The sequence below is a fragment of the Sander vitreus genome, chromosome 8 (genome assembly GCF_031162955.1).
Source record: "Sander vitreus isolate 19-12246 chromosome 8, sanVit1, whole genome shotgun sequence".
Classification (NCBI taxonomy): Eukaryota; Metazoa; Chordata; class Actinopteri; order Perciformes; family Percidae; genus Sander; species Sander vitreus.
Genome location: NC_135862.1, coordinates 375,001 through 394,992, shown reverse-complemented (window position 1 = coordinate 394,992; position 19,992 = coordinate 375,001). Strand labels below are relative to the sequence as shown.

At 45.2% G+C, this 19,992-nt stretch overlaps 1 protein-coding gene across 3 annotated transcripts in view; it reads right to left on the bottom strand.

The window, feature by feature from the left end:
• Positions 1 to 503: 503 nt before the first annotated feature.
• Positions 504 to 19,992, bottom strand: part of LOC144521711 (carbohydrate sulfotransferase 8-like) — a 29,009-nt gene continuing 9,520 nt past the window's right edge. Inside the window, exons 2-7 of one of the 3 annotated variants that reach the window (XM_078256273.1) lie at positions 19,726 to 19,953; positions 17,780 to 17,994; positions 7,018 to 7,058; positions 5,668 to 6,069; positions 4,054 to 4,382; positions 504 to 3,588 (exon numbers count right to left, since the gene is read on the bottom strand). In XM_078256273.1, the coding sequence (XP_078112399.1) occupies positions 3,183 to 3,588; positions 4,054 to 4,382; positions 5,668 to 6,069; positions 7,018 to 7,058; positions 17,780 to 17,885 (1,284 nt within the window). In that variant the 5' untranslated portion in view covers positions 17,886 to 17,994; positions 19,726 to 19,953 and the 3' untranslated portion in view covers positions 504 to 3,182. Of the gene's footprint in view, positions 3,589 to 4,053; positions 4,383 to 5,667; positions 6,070 to 7,017; positions 7,059 to 17,779; positions 17,995 to 19,725 lie in introns of all 3 variants that reach the window. The other 2 variants (XM_078256272.1, XM_078256271.1) reach the window with 2 other exon arrangements.

Below are 19,992 nucleotides of genomic sequence, written 5' to 3'. Positions count from 1 at the left end.
ATCTGGAGATCAGGCAGGAGTTGGTGTTCTCAGGGAGCTTGAAGGTGTAAGAGTCTCTTTCCTCTTGGATGATGATCCGTTCTTCTGCATGGATGTTGTTGATGAGAGCAAACAGCAGGAAGGAGAGCTCTGTGACTGCAGCCATTCTGCTCCGAGGTCGACAGATACTGACACCACTCAGCTCATATACGCTCTACACCAACCCTCATCAGCAGCTGCTCTTTTTCTTTTTTTTTATCAAACATGACTTCTTTATCTCATCATCAGAGGAAACTTTGCAGCATCAGCTCTCTATCCAGTAATCAATGTCCTTTACACGAGTCTAAAACCACAGAGGCTGACGGGTCTTCATACACATTATTCAGAGAGGAGAGAGAGGGGGGGCGTCTGTGTCTGTCTCTGTGTCTGTTTGTGTCTCTGTGAGGGTGTGTGTCTGTCGATCAATAATCAATAATTACTGATGTTTACTTCATCTTCCTCAGCAGACAGAAACTCACAGTATAAAATATCTAAAATACACCATTTATTGACATACTATACTACGACTTTTTATGACTTTTCAACATACTATACAGTGACTTTTAAAAAAAAAAATTGCTACAGATAAGGAAATACTGCAGAGGAAGGACAGAGTTTACTAATTAGCCAACATAATAATATGATATTATCGACAGTTCATATGTAAAAAAACTTTACATAAAATGTAAGATTTGAAGACCGGGCTATGACATCACTACTGTGCGACCTGGAAACTACAGTGGGGGTTTCCAACCTATGGCTTCAAACACACGTGGCTCTCTTTAACTAGTGTCTCTCTGGATTTGACAAGAAAAGACTGACTACACCAACCCACAAAAAGCTCAACTTAAGCACATCCGTCTCCGCTCGGTCAGCTCTGGAAATGTATGTTGAATTCTTTATTTTACAAATATGAGTTGTGCTTAATGTGGTTGACGTTGGACGGGGATGGCAAGTTGCATCAGGATCGGGAAATCTAATTGCCGACTCTGTCGGGTACCAGAAGGATGTCGGGCAGCCTCCTTCAGATACCAGAAGGATGTCAGGAGCTGTGGTGTCCATTCACTGAGACTGGGCTGGATCCTGGGAGACTTTTTCCGTGTCGATCTGACGCTTTATGATGAATCATGCAAGTTAAAGAAGATAATGGGATAACATTTCACTGTAATTGTATATGTGAAAAATAAAATGTATGACTGATGTGTCATTGTATAATTCATAATAGTCTGTATACTAGTATGTCGAAGTCATAAAAACTCATAGTATAGTATGTCGAAAAAAGTCATAGCATAGTATGTCAAAAATTCATAAAAAGTATTAGTACAGTATGTCGAAAAAAGTCATAATATAGTATGTCGTAAAAAGTTTTTAAAAAAGATTTCGGAAAAATCGTCAAAAAAGTGACAAGACATCGCTTCTGTTACTGATCCGAACAAATGAAATATAATTCATCAAATAAATTAAAAACTTTAAAGATGGACAGAGTTCACCTTTAAAAAATAAAGGGGAAACATTTCAAAATAAAGTTATTAGTTTGCTCAGAATGATTCTATTTATTTATTTATTTTTAAGATAATTTTTGGGGCATTTTAGGCCTTTATTTGACAGGACAGCTGAAGAAATGAAATGGGAGAGAGAGAGGGGGGGGGAATGACATGCAGCAAAGGGCCACAGGTCGGAGTTGAACCTGCGGCCCACTGCATCGAGAAGTAAACCTATATATATGGGCGCCTGCTCTACCAACTGAGCTAACCAGGCGCCCACTCAGAAAGATTCTTGAAGAGATTCTTTGGATCAGAGACAGAAAAACACATCTAGTTTATCAAACACACATTTAGTTTATCAAACACACATTTAGTTTATCAAACATATTTATCTACAGTGCAGATTTAAAGCCTGCAGTGCAGCTGCATTGTGGGTAAACGAGTCATCATCATATTTGACATGAAATAGCATCAGAAAAGTTTCTAATCTTCCAGGTTTATTTCCTGGACCTGTGCAGTAGTGTTTCTGCCGCTGGATCAGAGACTTTACATTGTTTTTAGGTTTTTAAATCACTGTTCTTGGCTCAACGGAAGTTTTACTTAAATATAAAAAGTCCATGGATTAAACACATATTTTTAAGTGACCATGTTTGCAGTTGGAAGTATCTTGGCAGCAGTTTTACAGACATCAACAAATAAATTAAAAAAAGACGAAAAAAGCTACACAAATGCAAAAAAATGCCGCTTTTTGTCCCTTTGATCAACGTTTTTGTTGCTTTTTCGTGGGAAAATGTGACAGAAAGATTCTAAAAACTTGAAAAAAGCAACCAAATGTTTCTAATCTTCTGTTGGCTCCCAGTGCAGGTCTGAGAGGAGTTAAGGTGCTGTCACACCAACCCGATAATCGGCCGTTGAACAGTCCGGCGAGGTCGGTGACTTGAGTCTGTTCGGTGTGTTCCGTGCTGTCGTCAGTCTGAGGGGCCATTGGCCTTCATTTTGGCTGATTTGACTTGCTGGGTCGAAGGGCGGGCAGTCAGACTCAATGACCCATCTGATTGGTGGAGAGCTAACCCGGAAACAGGGAGCGGGATGAGCGTGACTATAGTCTCTCAAAATCTGACAAAAATCTTTTAAACTGACCTTTGTTGATCTGAAATGAAGACAGATTCAGCAGCTGCACGGCCTGTTTCTCTCTTCAAATGTTTCCAGAAACACGTTTCAGTGAACTATTTTAGTCCAATATGAGATCGTATTCTGAATGAGCCATGATGGTCTGGGAGCAGCCAGACCCACGTGACGCGTTCGTCCAATCAGCTGCTGGTTTTCATTTTTTGGGCGACAATACAGATTAGCGCTGCCTGCTGTTATGGAGACGTATTACGTCTCGCGCACGCGCAGAACGTACGCTCAAATCAGCGTCTCTTCGGTGTGTTCTGAGGCACTTTTTGGACCAACACGGGGAGACTAAACAGTCCGACTGACTTTCCTCCTGACGGTCAGCTGTCGGGTTGGTGTATCAGGGCCATTAGGGTCCACCAAAAGTTTCTCATTTTCATTCCATGAAAGCTTAGAAAAAAAGCGATCAAAGTGACTAAAAAAAGTGATTAAAAGAGCATAGAAAGCAGTGTTCTCAGGCGTTCTCAGGTGTCCTCAGGTGTTCTCAGGCGTCCTCAGGTGTTCTCAGACGAGGTCTGAGAAGGGTTTGTCGTACTGGAACATCAGGTAATCCATGTAGAAGAAGTCAAAGACTTTCTGCCTCTCGGCGGCGCTGAGCTGAGAGAAGTACGCCTGCGTGATGGCAGCCGACGTCCTCTCCGCTCGCGGGTTTCTGTCTTTAAAGTCGGGGAAGGTGAGGTTCCCGGGTGCGCCCACGCTGCGTAGCAGGAAGTTGGCGTCCGCCTCCAGACTCTCCAGCTTCCCGATGAAGCTGTAGCGCAGCAGGCAGGGGCTGCACAGCTGGCTGACGGGTGTCCAATGGATGTCCATCCCCACCGGCCGCCGCACGTCCAGCAGGTATCGCACGAACTCCGGGAAGGAGACGCCAGCGCCGCTACGCAGGGCGCCTAGCGAGGCGTTGGCCCGGTACCTGCACGGGACACACGCATTAATACAGGCATTAATACAGGCATTAATACACGCATTAATACATTCATTGATACATGCATTGATACATGCATTAATACATGCATTAATACAGGCATTAATACACACATTGATACACGCATTGATACACACATTGATACACGCATTGATACATGCATTGATACATGCATTAGTACACATATTGATACATGCATTATTACATGCATAAAAAAAGAACATTGAAAAATGTGACAAAAACATCGGTAAAAGCGACCAAGCTGTCGACCATAAGACGACCATAAAGTTTTAGTTCTGACTCAGATAAACCAAACGTTGGTTGATGGGAAGGCAACACCAGGGTTAAACATATTCAACTTTTAATTCCACTCTTTTCCCAAAACATTCTGAGTTTTCTCCTCAAAATATTGACCTTTTCCTAAAAGCGTGCCAGTGCATTGCCGTCGGTTACCTGGCGATGATGGCGCGTCCGAACACCGGGTGGTAGTACGAGTTGGGGCTCTCGAACTTGTCCCGGAACGCTGACACTAGGCGCTCGAAGGGCTCCCGCACGAACAGCACCTTGGTGTAGGAGCGCAGGCGCTCGGCGATGCCGGCCGCATCGTAGCCGTCCAGCCGCCGCAGACGGTTGGCGGCGTGCGCCGCGTCGTGGGGGATGTCCCGTGTGGACGCAGCCTTCCCTCCCAGAACCATCAGCACACGCTTCCAGTTAGAGCAGCCGGCTTTAGGAACCTCGCAGTACAGCAGCTGGGACCGGTCTTCCACGTAGACCCGGGACACCTGAGGGCGGGGGTACAATCAGACACTTAGACACCTGAGGGGGGGGCAATCAGAACCGTAGACACCTGAGGGGGGGTACAATCAGAACCTTAGACATCTGAGGGGGGGTCACAATCAGACACTTAGACATCTGAGGGGGGGGTACAATCAGAACCTTAGATACCTGGGGGGAACAATCAGACACTTAGACACCTGAGGGGGGGGTGGGGTCACAATCAGACACTTAGACACCTAGGGGGGGGTCACAATCAGAACCTTAGACATCTGGGGGGAGGGGGGGGGGTCCACAATCAGACACTTAAACACCTGAGGGGCGGTCACAATCAGACACCTGATGGGGAGTGGGGTACACTCAAACACTAGTAACACGTTATACTAGCTGCACGTGTTGAAGTTAAGGCCTTTTTACAGTCGCCACAGCCGAGGTGGTGCGCGCCAATGTGACGTCAAAATGACTTAGATCTCGTGACCAGAGGTCGTGCACCAATCTTTTTTTTTCAGCGGCGTGCGACAAAGAGGAAACAGGAAGCTTGGACAAGCTCGAGGTTAACGTGATGCCAGGACTCTTAAGCGAGAATTATACTGGACGCAGCCCAGCTGGCGCGTACAAATGTGACGTCATGAGAGCACCGTGACTATTTCTACCCGCGCTGGTGGTCATGACACTAGCTGCAGTCTTCTCCTGAACAGAGGGGGCGCTAATGAGGAAAGGCTACCGACTTTGCTCTTTCTACGGACTAGAAGAAGAAGAAAAAAGTAAACAACGGCAGAACTGGCAGCAGCATTGACGTCAATGCTTGGATTTGATTGGATGAGCTACTTGGTGGATCAAGCCTTTCATTCACCATAAAGAGCTCATCTTAACCCAGTAAGTTTACCAGAGAGACCTGCAGTCACCCTGAGAGTCCGGTTGTCGGCGAACCCGTTCAGGCCTTCCGTTTCCGCTTTGTCGCGCACCGCTGAAAAAAAAAAGAGCTGTGCACAACAGCTGGGCGCACGCCATAAATCGGGCGTGCCGGCAGGATATTACGTCATTTTGACGTCACGATGGCGCGGGCCACCTTGGATGCGATCTTACTTTTTAAATTTTTCATAGTGAAATACTTTTGTGTTTCTTGTATTTTAAGTGTTTTTGTTTATTCTTTTGTATGTTGTTCAAAATAAACCATTCATTCATTATTTTAACTTAGCAAATATCTTACAAACTACAATTTATTTCTCATTTTGTTCATAGCAAATATAAATTCTTGCATATTTACTCAACAAATAAGAACTAAGTCTGAACCTGATGGCGGGAGACGCGCTGCTCGCTGACGCCCGGCTGGTATACGGCGCAGACGTCGTTCAGCTGGCGCCGGCGGGACGCCTGCGTCTCTGCCAGCTGCTGCCGGCGCCGTTCCTCCGCTCCATCTCTGCCCTCGGCGGCGGATGGGTTAGGGGTCTGTAGGAGCAGCTTCCTGTGGCGATCCTCAGCGGCGGACGGGTTAGGGGTCTGCAGGAGCAGCTTCCTGTGGCGATCCTCAGCGGCGGAGGGGTTAGGGGTCTGCAGGAGAAGCTTCCTGTGGCGATCCTCGGCGGCGGACGGGTTAGGGGTCTGCAGGAGCAGCTTCCTGTGGCGTTTGGTGACCGGCGGTTTGAAGTCTTGGAGCTCCAGCAGAGACGCAGACGAGACTATCTGCACGTCGTCCTGAAACACACACAGTCAACACTCTTACATCACATTTATATCTTCGTTAAAGACTGATACTAGCTGCACACATTCATTCATTCAACATACTACTCTAAAAAATCTTCACTTTTCTCCTTAAAATATTCTGACTTTTCTCTTCAAAATATTCTGACTTTTTTCTGAAAATATTCAACGTTGACGATCTTGTTCGGAACTTTTCTTCAGTATCAAAGTAATCCAGTGACAGTTGGGTGGAGTGGGTTGTCTTTTTATTTGTGCATATAAAATAAAAAAAGAAATATTCAATTACATAAGAAAATGCTCAGGTGGGATGAAAGAACAACGCTGAGGGTATGTTAAAGGAACCCACCTAACATTAAATTAAAGCTGAACATGCTGCCACACATTTACAAATCAACAGAAATACTGTTTAAATATTTAGGAGGAAAGACAAGAATACAAATTCTAGACAAGGGTCACTACAGATAAAAAAAAGGTAGAAAAAGGAATAGAAACTATTATTACGGTAACATATATAGGACCATGTCACGTACAGAGGTGAGTGTCCAGCAGGGGGAGCTGTCCCCCCCGTCCTCAGATCGGTTTTATTCCACCTGGACTCTATGTCTCCATGTTTGTGTGTGTGTCGTGGAGTCTGGTGTAGTTTGGTGATGGTGATTTCGGGGCTGTTTCATGTTAAACTAAAAGGATCTTACTCTTTAACTAAAAGGTCTATCTCTGTAGGGATCCATCCTCAGACACTTAGAATAATAATCTGAGTCTGTCAGCAGCAACAACAGAACTTTTAGTGGACGCTGACTGCAGCGTTCTCGTGCAAAATCTAAAAAAAAAGGACTAAAATGCAGAAAAATGCGAAACAATGACAAAACCTTGTAAAAATGTCAGTTAGTGTTTGTGTTGTAATGCTGTGAGTGACCTGCAGGCGGCACTGATCGTCTGTCTCACCTTGTCTACAGGCCACCTGGGAGCCACCAGCACATTCACACCTGGAGACAAACACAGAGACACAGGTTATTATGGTCTGGAGACAAACAACACATGAGACAACTGATCGGATGTCATCAGAGAATAAACTGCAGAAGTTATTATGGTCTGGAGAAAAGCACTGGCATGACAACAACAGGAGAACAGTGCTCTAAATAACTCTGACACACACACACACACACACACACACACACACACACACACACACACACACACACACACACACACACACACACACACATATACAGACACACACACACACACACACACACACACACACACACACACACACACACACACACATACACACACACACATACACATATACAGACACACACACACACACACACACACACACACACACACACACACACACACACACGCGCGCAGACACCCCCCCCCCCCCCCTCCAGATGGCCTCTCAGCAGCTTCCTGACTCTGAAGGTTAGCCGCGGCGGTTTCCTGCTCCTCCTGTTATTTATTACCCAGAAAGCACCACACTGTGTGCAGAACAACACAAAGAGTCTCTGTGTCGTCACAAACACAACCACTCCATTCATCTTCACGTTTTTGTTCCTAAAAATAAAGAGTTCCCTGTCAGTTGAGCAGGTGGGAGGATGAAAACTTCCCTTCATCTTTAAATAATTCTGCTGAGTCACACTAACATGACAACAGCTGCTGAGCCTCCGGAGACGTCAGCATGATGGGATTCATGCTGTGAGTCTCAGCCGCTGCTCAGGTGTTGAGGGGAACCTCGGGGTCTGATGAGAACAACAATCTCTGAAACTGGTCAAGTATTAAACCAGAACCAAGCTGTAATGTTACCCTACAGGACTAATGTTCAGCAGCAGTTAGTAACAAGCTGTAATGTTACCCTACAGGACTAATGTTCAGCAGCAGTTAGTAACAAGCTGTAATGTTACCCTACAGGACTAATGTACAGCAGCAGTTAGTAACAAGCTGTAATGTTACCCTACAGGACTAATGTTCAGCAGCAGTTAGTAACAAGCTGTAATGTTACCCTACAGGACTAATGTACAGCAGCAGTTCGAGTCCAATAACCCACCAGACTCCATGTAAATAATCACTACTTTTATCATCGTAAAACACACTTCATTCAAAGTGGACAGAAACTAAATCAAACTACCAAAAGCCGTCTTAGTTCATCTTTCCACTGTTCCAACAATCACCACTCTGGTTTGGTTGAAATAAACCCTTAATTCATCCATTTACATGTGGAGATATGCTGGCTCTATACACGCTAAAAGTCCTGATTATTTACATGGAGTCTGGTGGAGATATGCTGGCTCTATACACGCTAAAAGTCCTGATTATTTACATGGAGTCTGGTGGAGATATGCTGGCTCTATACACGCTAAAAGTCCTGATTATTTACATGGAGTCTGGTGGAAATATGCTGGCTCTATACACGCAAAAAGTACACACTAAAAGTACTGATTATTTACATGGAGTCTGGTGGAGATATGCTGGCTCTATATACGCTAAAAGTCCTGATTATTTACATGAAGTCTGGTGGAAATATGCTGGCTCTATACATGCTAAAAGTCCTGATTATTTACATGGAGTCTGGTGGGTTTGGTGATGGGGATTTCATGTTAAACTAAAAGTTTTTAAAACCTCTTTAAGACCTTTCTGTTTAACCAGAAACAGCTCTCAGGTCGACACACACATATAGATGGAACCGCTTTATATCTGTCCGGGGGCCTGTTGCACTAAAGTAGAATGAAGAAATCCAGGATAAGTGAAAGCGCGCAGCTTGACTTAGTGTGGTCCGCTCATCGCGGCTTAATCGGTTGCACGTTTGCCGAGCCAGGATGAGAAAGTGAAGCTATGTCAGCCAGGTGTAGATAGCTGGGATAGGTGCACGTCCACGACTTTCTTAAACAGACCACGGTATCCATCACAGATTTACTGATGCAGAAATGGAGAAGACGCGTGCGGCATATGTTTAACCCGCTGAGCAGCAGCTGTTAATGCGTAAGGATTTAAAAAGATCTACTTACTAGTCACTCCACATTTTTACAGTTTTAATAGCTTTTAATATGCTTGTTTTATGTGTTGGTTGTATTGCTGTATCTGAGTTTATGTGCTAAATGTGCTGGTTTTACTGTAAAGTGTCTTTGAGGAGCCTGTAAAGCACTATATAAATAAAATGTTTTATTATTTAGCCTACTTTGCCTTAACAGTGAGCAGAGGGAGATCATGTTCCTCGGGACATTCACCCTGAGGACGAGGCCTAATGTCAACCTCTTATTCATAATGAGAGAATATGTTTTACAACCATATGCACCAATCTCTATAAGCTATAAATCTAAATATCTTTCTACAATTAATGTTCATACAGAACAAACATGACTGGACAAAAACTAGAAAAAGAAGTAAGTGACTTCAATACACACTGTCAGCATATCTGTAAAACAATATAGCCTATTATTATTATTATTATTCATGTTTTATATTCACTTCCAGATGCGTGACAGCACCAAAATAAAAAGATCAAGAAGCTTTGTGACATTATAACACATTCTCACTCCCAGCTCGTAAAACACCGACGTTTGGTCAGGGTCCATTGTCGTCGTTATTGACGCTAAAAGTCTCCTTTATAGTCCGCTGCACGGTGTGGGAGGATCCACCCCCTCCCCCCCCGCCTCTCCACGTTGCACGGGGCATATTCACGGGGAGAGCAGCGGAGGAGAAGCCCCTTTCCTCCGCATCGTCCCACTTTATCTCCGGTGCCAGTGCAACCATTTCTTACCATCCAAACAACTGCAATAGTAGGGATTGACATCAAACTTGTGACGGCAATAGTGACGAGTAATGCATGTTAATAAAAATAAAGCAGAACACATTCAGAAGACAACAGAATAACTGTTAAACACATTTATCTCGGATCAGAGCAGCAGCTGATTTAACACATCAGTGATCATCAGGATTAATCTTAGCCCGGCTGACAGCCCCGGCCGTTAGCCCGGCCGTTAGCCCCGGCCGTTAGCCCCGGCCGTTAGCCCGGCCGTTAGCCCGGCCGTTAGCCTGTTCTGGAGCAGGCTAGCTGCAAAGAATAAATCTCCATGGTTACTTGGCTGGGTTTAATTCAACCTGCTTTTGTGCAACCAAGTCAAAGCTAAACTCATCCAGGATAACTTGAATTTAGCTTGAAAACAGGCCCCAGGTCTCAATCATACGTGTTTTTCAGCCTGTTGTCATGAAGCATTGGTTGTGTTAGGACAGCTCTTTGATAGGACGAGCACTGACATGTTACACGTACCCAGATTTGCAGATTCATGGAGAGTTTGTTTGAGGAAGCGAGAGGCAAAGAGCCTCAAGCAGACTGCTGCACACAGACTACGTTTACATACACTGAATATTCTGAAAGACAGTCTTCCTCTAAGCTGTTTGCATGGCTAATAAAAAAAGAATATTCCTCTCATATTCCCGTGTATAATGCAACCGTGCAAAACACACACACACACACACACACACAGACAGACAGACAGACACACACACACAGAGATGAGGTAATGTTATGATGTCAGATCAGTGACTCTCTGTGGTCCATTAGTCCTCAGTTCCTGCAGCTTTAATTGTCTCTCTCACCTCTGAGACACTGAACTCTTTTTATATTATATTATAAATCTATGTTACATTATTCTGTCATGGAGAAAATATGACCTCATGTTTGCAAAGCCTCATGGGAGCCAGGTAATAAATCCAGGTGTACCTTAGCTCCCTGCTGCAGAGGGTTCAAAGTTCCTCTTTTTCCTCCTGATAAGTGGCCTCAATGATCTGCTGTAATGAGACCATATGAGGATCTATAACTAGAACCCCTCATTCCCCCTGCTCTGGTGTACTCCCTCTCATTCCCCCTGCTCTGGTGTTTCCCCCTCTCATTCCCCCTGCTCTGGTGTTCCCCTCTCATTCCCCCTGCTCTGGTGTTCCCCCCTCTCATTCCCCCTGCTCTGGTGTCAGAGATATGAGGTTTGGGCGTGTTATTTTAAACAGAGATTAGTTCTTCTACTGGAGATAAAAACACTTGGTGCACAGAGATCACTTTGGGATCAAAACTCAAACGCTTAAAAACCAAAACGGAGCGCTGGAGATGGAGCCTTAGATGTATATATATTTATTTATTATACACATACAGGTGCTGGTCATATAATTAGAATATCATGAAAAAGTTGATTTATTTCAGAAATTCCATTCAAACAGTGAAACTTCCATCCATCCATCTTCATCCGCTTAACCGGGGTCGGGTCGCGGGGGTAGCAGCTCCAGCAGGGGACCCCAAACTTCCCTTTCCCGGGCCACATTAACCAGCTCCGACTGGGGGATCCCGAGGCGTTCCCAGGCCAGGTTAGAGATATAATCCCTCCACCTAGTCCTGGGTCTCCCCCGAGGCCTCCTCCCAGCTGGACGTGCCTGGAACACCTCCCTAGGGCGGCGCCCAGGGGGCATCCTTACCAGATGCCCGAACCACCTCAACTGGCTCCTTTCGACGCAAAGGAGCAGCGGCTCTACTCCGAGCTCCTCACGGATAACTGAGCTTCTCACCCTATCTCTAAGGGAGACGCCAGCTACCCTCCTGAGGAAACCCATTTCGGCCGCTTGTACCCTGGATCTTGTTCTTTCGGTCATGACAGTGAAACTTGTATAATTTATACATTCATTCCACACAGACTGATATATTTCAAGTGTTTATTTCTTTTAATTGTGATGATTAGAACTGACAACTAATGAAAACCCCAAATTCAGTATCTCAGAAAATTAGAATATTACTTAAGACCAATACAAAAAAAGGATTTTTAGAAATGTTGGCCAACTGAAAAGTATGAACATGAAAAGTATGAGCATGTACAGCACTCAATACTTAGTTGGGGCTCCTTTTGCCTGAATGACTGCAGCAATGCGGCGTGGCGTGGAGTGGATCAGTCTGTGGCCCTGCTCAGGTGTTAGGAGAGCCCAGGTTGCTCTGATAGTGGCCTTCAGCTCTTCTGCATTGTTGGGTCTGGAGCATCCCATCTTCCTCTTCACATTACCCCATAGATGATCTATGGGGTTAAGGTCAGGCCAGTTTGCTGGCCAATTAAGAACAGGTATACCACGGTCCTTAAACCAGGTACTGGTAGCTTTGGCACTGTGTGCAGGTGCCAAGTCCTGTTGAAAATGAAATCTGCATCTCCATAAAGAACAGTGGACCAACACCAGCAGATGACATGGCACCCCAAACCATCACTGACTGTGGAAACTTTCCACTGGACTTCAAGCAACGTGGATTCTGTGCCTCTCCTCTCTTCCTCCAGACTCTGGGACCTTGATTTCCAAAGGAAATGCTAAATGTACTTTCATCAGAGAACATAACTTTGGACCACTCAGCAGCAGTCCAGTCCTTTTTGTCTTTAGCCCAGGCGAGACATGTGTCTTGTTCAGGAGTGGCTTGACACAAGGAATGCGACAGCTGAAACCCAGGTCTTGCATACGTCTGTGCGTGGTGGTTCTTGAAGCTCTGACTCCAGCTGCAGTCCACTCTTTGTGAATCCCCCCCACATTTCTGAATGGGTTTTGTTTCACCATCCTCTCCAGGGTTATCCTTATTGCTTGTACACTTTTTTCTACCACATCTTATACAAGTTTCACTGTTTGAATGGAATTACTGAAATAAATCAACTTTTTCATGATATTCTAATTATATGACCAGCACCTGTATATGTGTGTATGTATGTATGTATGTATATATATAAAAAATAGACTCAGACAAAAGATTTCTGATGAGACGACTGTAAACTTTTGTCTCCTTGCAAGTCTCCGGTCTGCAGCTTTCTGAAAGCTGCCTGTCCTGAAATAAATCGCACACACACACACACACACACACACACACACACACACACACACAGAGTGACAGCAGCTGTACAGGTGTGTTTACTGACTCCTGACCCCCCCCTCCCTCAGGACTCTAATAAATTACCCAGCATGCAGTTTGGCCGAGATCAGCAGCTGCTGCGTCCGATCCTGTCAGCTGGTTCTGCAGCAGCTGAACCTGGGAATGTATTGCTAATGATAGCACTGCACCACAGTGACTTCATTATTATAGAGATGCTTCTACGACAAGCTGCGTCTCACCTGGTGGGGGGGGGGTTATAGAGACGCTTCTAGACGAGCTGCGTCTCACCTGGTGGGGGGGGTTATAGAGACGCTTCACCTAATTAATACCGTCCTTCATCACGGTCTCCATCACCTCATTAATACTGTCCTTCATCACGGTCTCCATCACCTCATTAATACTGTCCATCACCACGGTCTCCATCACCTCATTAATACTGTCCTTCATCACGGTCTCCATCACCTCATTAATACTGTCCTTCATCACCGTCTCCATCACCTCATTAATACTGTCCTTCATCACGGTCTCCATCACGGTCTCCATCATCTCATTAATACTGTCCTTCATCACGGTCTCCATCACCTCATTAATACTGTCCTTCATCACGGTCTTCATCACGGTCCCCATCACCTCATTAATACTGTCCTTCATCACGGTCTCCATCACCTCATTAATACTGTCCTTCACCACGGTCTCCATCACCTAATTAATACTGTCCTTCATCACGGTCTCCATCACCTCAATACTGTCCTTCACCACGGTCTCCATCACCTCATTAATACTGTCCTTCATCACGTCTGCATGCTGACCCACTGGCTACGATGTAGCCCAGTTTACCTCCCACTCAGGTCAGGACATCCACCCAGAGCTACGGGAGGAGCTGGAGAGGCAGAGCTTTCTCCCCACCCAATAAGGCTAATTAAGTCATGATTAAAAACACAAATGCTTGATCAAGGGCCCGGCCCGAGGATAGCGGCGAAAAATATCGGCCAAATATCGGTTCGGGCATAGAATCTAAACTCTAATCACAAGCATCGTCTTTAGTGGGTGTGATTGCTGGAAATCGCCCCTGGTGGAATCTAGGGAATTTAGAGACTGTCCTTCCCCGAAAACAGAACAACACTGACACCGATTGTCCACACAGTCAGAGAGCTAGTTAGCATGTAGCTCAGAGCAGGAAGTGGGAGTCGAGAACAAAAGACTTCTCAGGACTGAAGAGTGGGTGTGTGTGTGTGTGAGTCTGTGAGTGTGTGTGTCTGTGCGTGCATGTCTGTCTGTGCGTGTGTCTGTGTCAGTGTGTCTGCGTCAGTGTGTGTGTGTGTGTGTTTGTGCATGTGTGTGCGTGTGTGTGCTTCAGGGTGGAGATGTGTTAACATTTTAACAGTTTTATTTAATTATCTTTAAATGTGTTTAAAATCTGCAGCCAATCCTGCGTCGGCAGATTCTGTGTGACCTTGCTGAGGTCACAGAATAACACAACATTAACACACTTCCAGGCCGACGTGTTTAATATTAATATGAAATCATATTCAGGGTCAGAGAGGCGTCTTCTTAAAGGACACCTTCATCATCATCTTCATCATTGCTGACGGCTGTTTAAACTCACATTTCTCCCTGTCTAACGTCCCACAGACATTCAGACCTGAGGGAAACTAACCAGAGGAATCAGGTGCGTTTCATTTCATCACCTGAGAGTTTTCCTTTGTGTTCAAACAGGTTTGAAACTGCAGGTTTCAGAGAACCGCTGAGACTCGACAGCAGAATAATGTTTGTGTCATTCAGGTTGTTTCCCCCTCCCCCCCACCCTGGAGAACATTAATTAAAGCGTGCATCTGAGACGAGGCGGCGGCAAGCTGTGACATGTTTTTGTTTGGACTGAAATAGGCCGCGCATCGCACATGTCACGCTCCTGCAGCCACACATTCAAATTACATCAAGTCACTTAATGTGCAGCGCTGGGAGACACAAAACCTCCACAAAGAGACACAAAACCTCCACAAAGAGACACAAAACCTCCACAAAGAGACACAAAACCTGATGGGTGACACGGGATTCAATTGTCGCTCCCATCCCATCCTGAGCCCACAAAAATACTCCCGTCATATCTCGACTGTCTCCCCCAAAAAAAAAAATCCTGTCCTGCAAAATCCAGAGAGAGAGACTCCCGAATCCTGTCCCGCTCCCCTTTGGTTCCCTATGTTGTCTAAAGTCATCAGACTGTGTCGCGCCACCCGGCGGAAAAGAGAGAAAGAAGAAGAGCTGTTGTCCGTCGCTGTCTGGAGGATAACTAGCCAGCTGAGCACGGTTACAGCTCCATTTATACAGTGGGGCAAAAAAGTATTTAGTCAGCCACCAATTGTGCAAGTTCTCCCACTTAAAAAGATGAGAGAGGCCTGTAATTTTCATCATAGCTACACTTCAACTATGAGAGACAAAATGAGAAAAAAAATCCAGAAAATCACATTGTAGGTTTTTTAATGAATTTATTTGCAAATTCCTCGGGAAAATAAGTATTTGGTCACCTACAAACAAGCAAGATTTCTGGCTCTCACAGACCTGTAACTTCTTCTTTATGAGGCTCCTCTGTCCTCCACTCGTTACCTGTATTAATGGCACCTGTTTGAACTTGTTATCAGTATAAAAGACACCTGTCCACAACCTCAAACAGTCACACTCCAAACTCCACTATGGCCAAGACCAAAGAGCTGTCAAAGGACACCAGAAACAAAATTGTAGACCTGCACCAGGCTGGGAAGACTGAATCTGCAATAGGTAAGCAGCTTGGTGTGAGGAAATCAACTGTGGGAGCAATTAGATTAGCAATTAATAAGAAAATGGAAGACATACAAGACCACTAATAATCTCCCTCGATCCGTGGCTCCACGCAAGATCTCACCCCGTGGGGTCAAAATGATCACAAGAACGGTGAGCAAAAACCCCAGAACCACACGGGGGGACCTAGTGAATGACCTGCAGAGAGCTGGGACCAAAGTAACAAAGGCTACCATCAGTAACACACTACGCCGCCAGGGACTCAAATCCTGCAGTGCCAGACGTGTCCCCCTGCTTAAGCCAGACGTGTCCAGGCCCGTCTGGAGTTTGCTAGAGAGCATTTGGATGATCCAGAAGAGGATTGGGAGAATGTCATATGGTCAGATGAAACCAAAATAGAACTTTTTGGTAAAAACTCAACTCGTCGTGTTTGGAGGGGAAAGAATGCTGCGTTGCATCCAAAGAACACCATACCTACTGTGAAGCATGGGGGTGGAAACATCATGCTTTGGGGCTGTTTTTCTGCAAAGGGACCAGGACGACTGATCCGTGTAAAGGAAAGAATGAATGGGGCCATGTATCGTGAGATTTTGAGTGAAAACCTCCTTCCATCAGCAAGGGCATTGAAGATGAAACGTAGCTGGGTCTTTCAGCATGACAATGATCCCAAACACACCGCCCGGGCAATGGAGTGGCTTCGTAAGAAGCATTTCAAGGTCCTGGAGTGGCCTAGCCAGTCTCCAGATCTCAACCCCATAGAAAATCTTTGGAGGGAGCTGAAAGTCCGTGTTGCCCAGCGACAGCCCCAAAACATCACTGCTCTAGAGGAGATCTGCATGGAGGAATGGGCCAAAATACCAGCAACAGTGTGTGAAAACCTTGTGAAGACTTACAGGAAACGTTTGACCTCTGTCATTGCCAACAGAGGGTATATAACAAAGTATTGAGATGAACTTTTGTTATTGACCAAATACTTATTTTCCCGAGGAATTTGCAAATAAATTCATTAAAAATCCTACAATGTGATTTTCTGGATTTTTTTTTTCTCATTTTGTCTCTCATAGTTGAAGTGTACCTATGATGAAAATTACAGGCCTTTCTCATCTTTTTAAGTGGGAGAACTTGCACAATTGGTGGCTGACTAAAGACTTTTTTGCCCCACTGTACCAACTGTTCTCTGAGGAAACAGGACACAGAGCACAGTTACAGCCCCATTTATACCAACTGTTCTCTGAGGAAACAGGACCCAGAGCACGGTTACAGCCCCATTCATACTAACTGCTCTCTGAGGAAACAGGACCCAGAGCACGGTTACAGCCCCATTCATACTAACTGCTCTCTGAGGAAACAGGACCCAGAGCACGGTTACAGCCCCATTTATACCAACTGTTCTCTGAGGAAACAGGACACAGAGCACGGTTACAGCCCCATTCATACTAAATGTTCTCGGAGGAAACAGGACCCAGAGCACGGTTACAGCCCCATTCATACTAACTGTTCTCTGAGGAAACAGGACCCAGAGCACGGTTACAGCCCCATTCATACTAACTGTTCTCTGAGGAAACAGGACCCAGAGCACGGTTACAGCCCCATTCATACTAAATGTTCTCGGAGGAAACAGGACACAGAGCACGGTTACAGCCCCATTTATACTAACTGCAGTTGTTAGTTTTGTGTCTCACAAAGTATGAATTCTCCAGCTGTTATGTTTGATTTCTGTTGTTTTTGTCACGAGTACTTTCACACAGAACGTGAATATTACGCAGCGATAAAGTGGCCGGATGTCCGTCCCCTTCCTCTGTCTCTGTGTTGGCGTTCTAACCTCTGGTGGATTTGTGAGGACTATGGTTAACTGCTCCTCAGATCTCTGCAGGGTAAATCCAGACAGCTAGCTAGACTATCTGTCCAATCGGAGTTTTCTGTTGCACGACTAAAACTACTTTTGAATGTCCACATGTTCCACCAAAACAAGTTCCTTCCTGAGACTATTTAGCATCTGGTTAGGGTTAGCAGGTTGCGTGTTGGCGGTTCCATTCTGCAGTTTAAACTACTGACCTGGGGTGTCGGTGAGATCCTGCAGGCGGACGAGCAGCAGCAGAGATCCGGCTGCTAGCAGCAGGAGGAACCACAGGGGGCAGTAGAGAGCGCCGGGCAGCTTCATCACTCAGAGGAACCACAGGGGGCAGTAGAGAGCGCCGGGCAGCTTCATCACTTCATTTGTCCTGCAGCTACCAGATCATCTGATCCCAAATCAGCTGCCGCCGCACAGCCTGCACACACACACACACACACACACACACACACACACACACACACACACACACACACAGCAGATCTGGAGTGATATGATCTTAGAGGACTGGAGCAGCAGCGTTCTGAATCAGCTGCAACTGTCTGATTGATTTTTTAGGGAGACCTGTGAATACACCGTTATGTAACACCTGTCCCATGTAGCTATATAGTTTCTGGTGTAGTAGTACTATGGGAAGGAGCCTGGGTTCTTTGTTTCCTTACTTAAGATGGCGCTATTACCTGTACTAACTAATGCTTGTTAGCAATCTATGTTTTTCAATAATATTAAAATAACTGGCAGTGCCTCAAATATGAATGAATGAATTAATTAATTAACAAAAATAATATGCAAACACATTTATGGTGTATTAGAAAAATAAGTGAGGCCAATGTAGATAAAGAAAATACTCCCTTTTTTTTAAATGACACACAAAATAATATGTTGCCTCAATATAGCATTCAGAGCATATTATAAATTGTTACCTCTGCTTAGGTTTCAATTAAATAAATGCATAAACCCTTTGACATGTAAACCTCAATAATTATCTGTGACACATTCATACTCAGCAATCAAAAAACAAAGAAAAGAAAACCCTGTCGCAGGCCTGAGTCGAAGCTTGGGAGCGTGGAGGCCTAAAACGGTGACGGCCGTTTCACTTGTTTTAGGGTTGTGCCGATGGACGATATCATCGTCCATCGTGATGGCTGGCCGACATCACGATGATGAGCCACCATCGTGATGCCCCCCCCCCACCCTGTCAGACACACACCTGCGTCAGTCTTTTAAACTAGCAGACACTTGCGTGGGGCTTTGCACTGTGCTGCGCAGGGTGAAAGATAGAGCCCTTAAGTGGAAGCTACTTTTTCCCCCTTACGTGCAACTTATTTGTGAAAAAGAGCATGGCTTTGAGCTGCTGGACTGGCTGCAGTGATACATTCTCTCTCTCTCCCTGTCAGCATTAGCTCGCTCTACCTGCTAGTAACGCTGGACACAGCGGTCTCGAGCGAGAGAGAAAAGGCGTTAACGTGGAACGCTATCACACTTTCCTTTCTCCCCTCATTGGACTAAGTTTGTGGACACTGCTGTGTGCGTGCATCAATAAGTCAGTCTGATGTCCTGTGGGTACGGACGATGTTATGCAGGATTTATGAATGACGTTAGCAACAGTAGGCTAATTCACCAAGGTGCTATTTCATGTGTGAGCTAATATTGCACATCTGTTCATGTGCGCTGCAAGAGTTGTTTCTGTTTATTGAATGTGTTATTCAGTGCAAATATAACAGAGAATGTAGTTTAATCTCAGTAATGATGGTGTATTAGGTTATTACTGTCACTCTGTTGAAGGCTAACGTCCCACTGTACTGTCGCTACGCAGATCACGGAGATGTGATTGACTTTACTGCCGAAAGTGCGTCAAGTTGTAAAAAACTGCTCCTACCAGCAGGGCAGCATAGCCTGTAATACTGTCTATTTACAGAGGACGTTTAAATGTATGTCTGATCGTTTCTATGTTAACTGTTAGCCCAAATATTTATGTTAAGCGATATAGTTAAATAGAAAGTGCTTACCCCTCGACGACGATATCATCGTCCATCGCCATGTTTTACTGTAAACATCATCAACTGCCAATTTAGGGGACATCGCCCAACCCTAACTTGTTTACACAAGCAATACAATAAAATGCACGTGCAATATACTCAGTACTCACAAATCCTGGTGATAGTCAAGGGGATATATGAAAACAGGTGAACTTGGCAATGGCAGCAGGCAGAGCACCGTAGAAACCACAGCAGAAAGATCACCGGAACAGAAACAGCAGCGACTAGTCCAGATCTCACCAGCAGGATGGAAAATCGCTCTCTGTGTCCCAAAGAGCTTCCCCGATCCTCTCTCTTTTACAGTCACAAACGTCCGTCTCCTCTTGTAGATTACAATACTCCAAAACACAGCATAACTGGTCGTCAGCCTCAGTAAT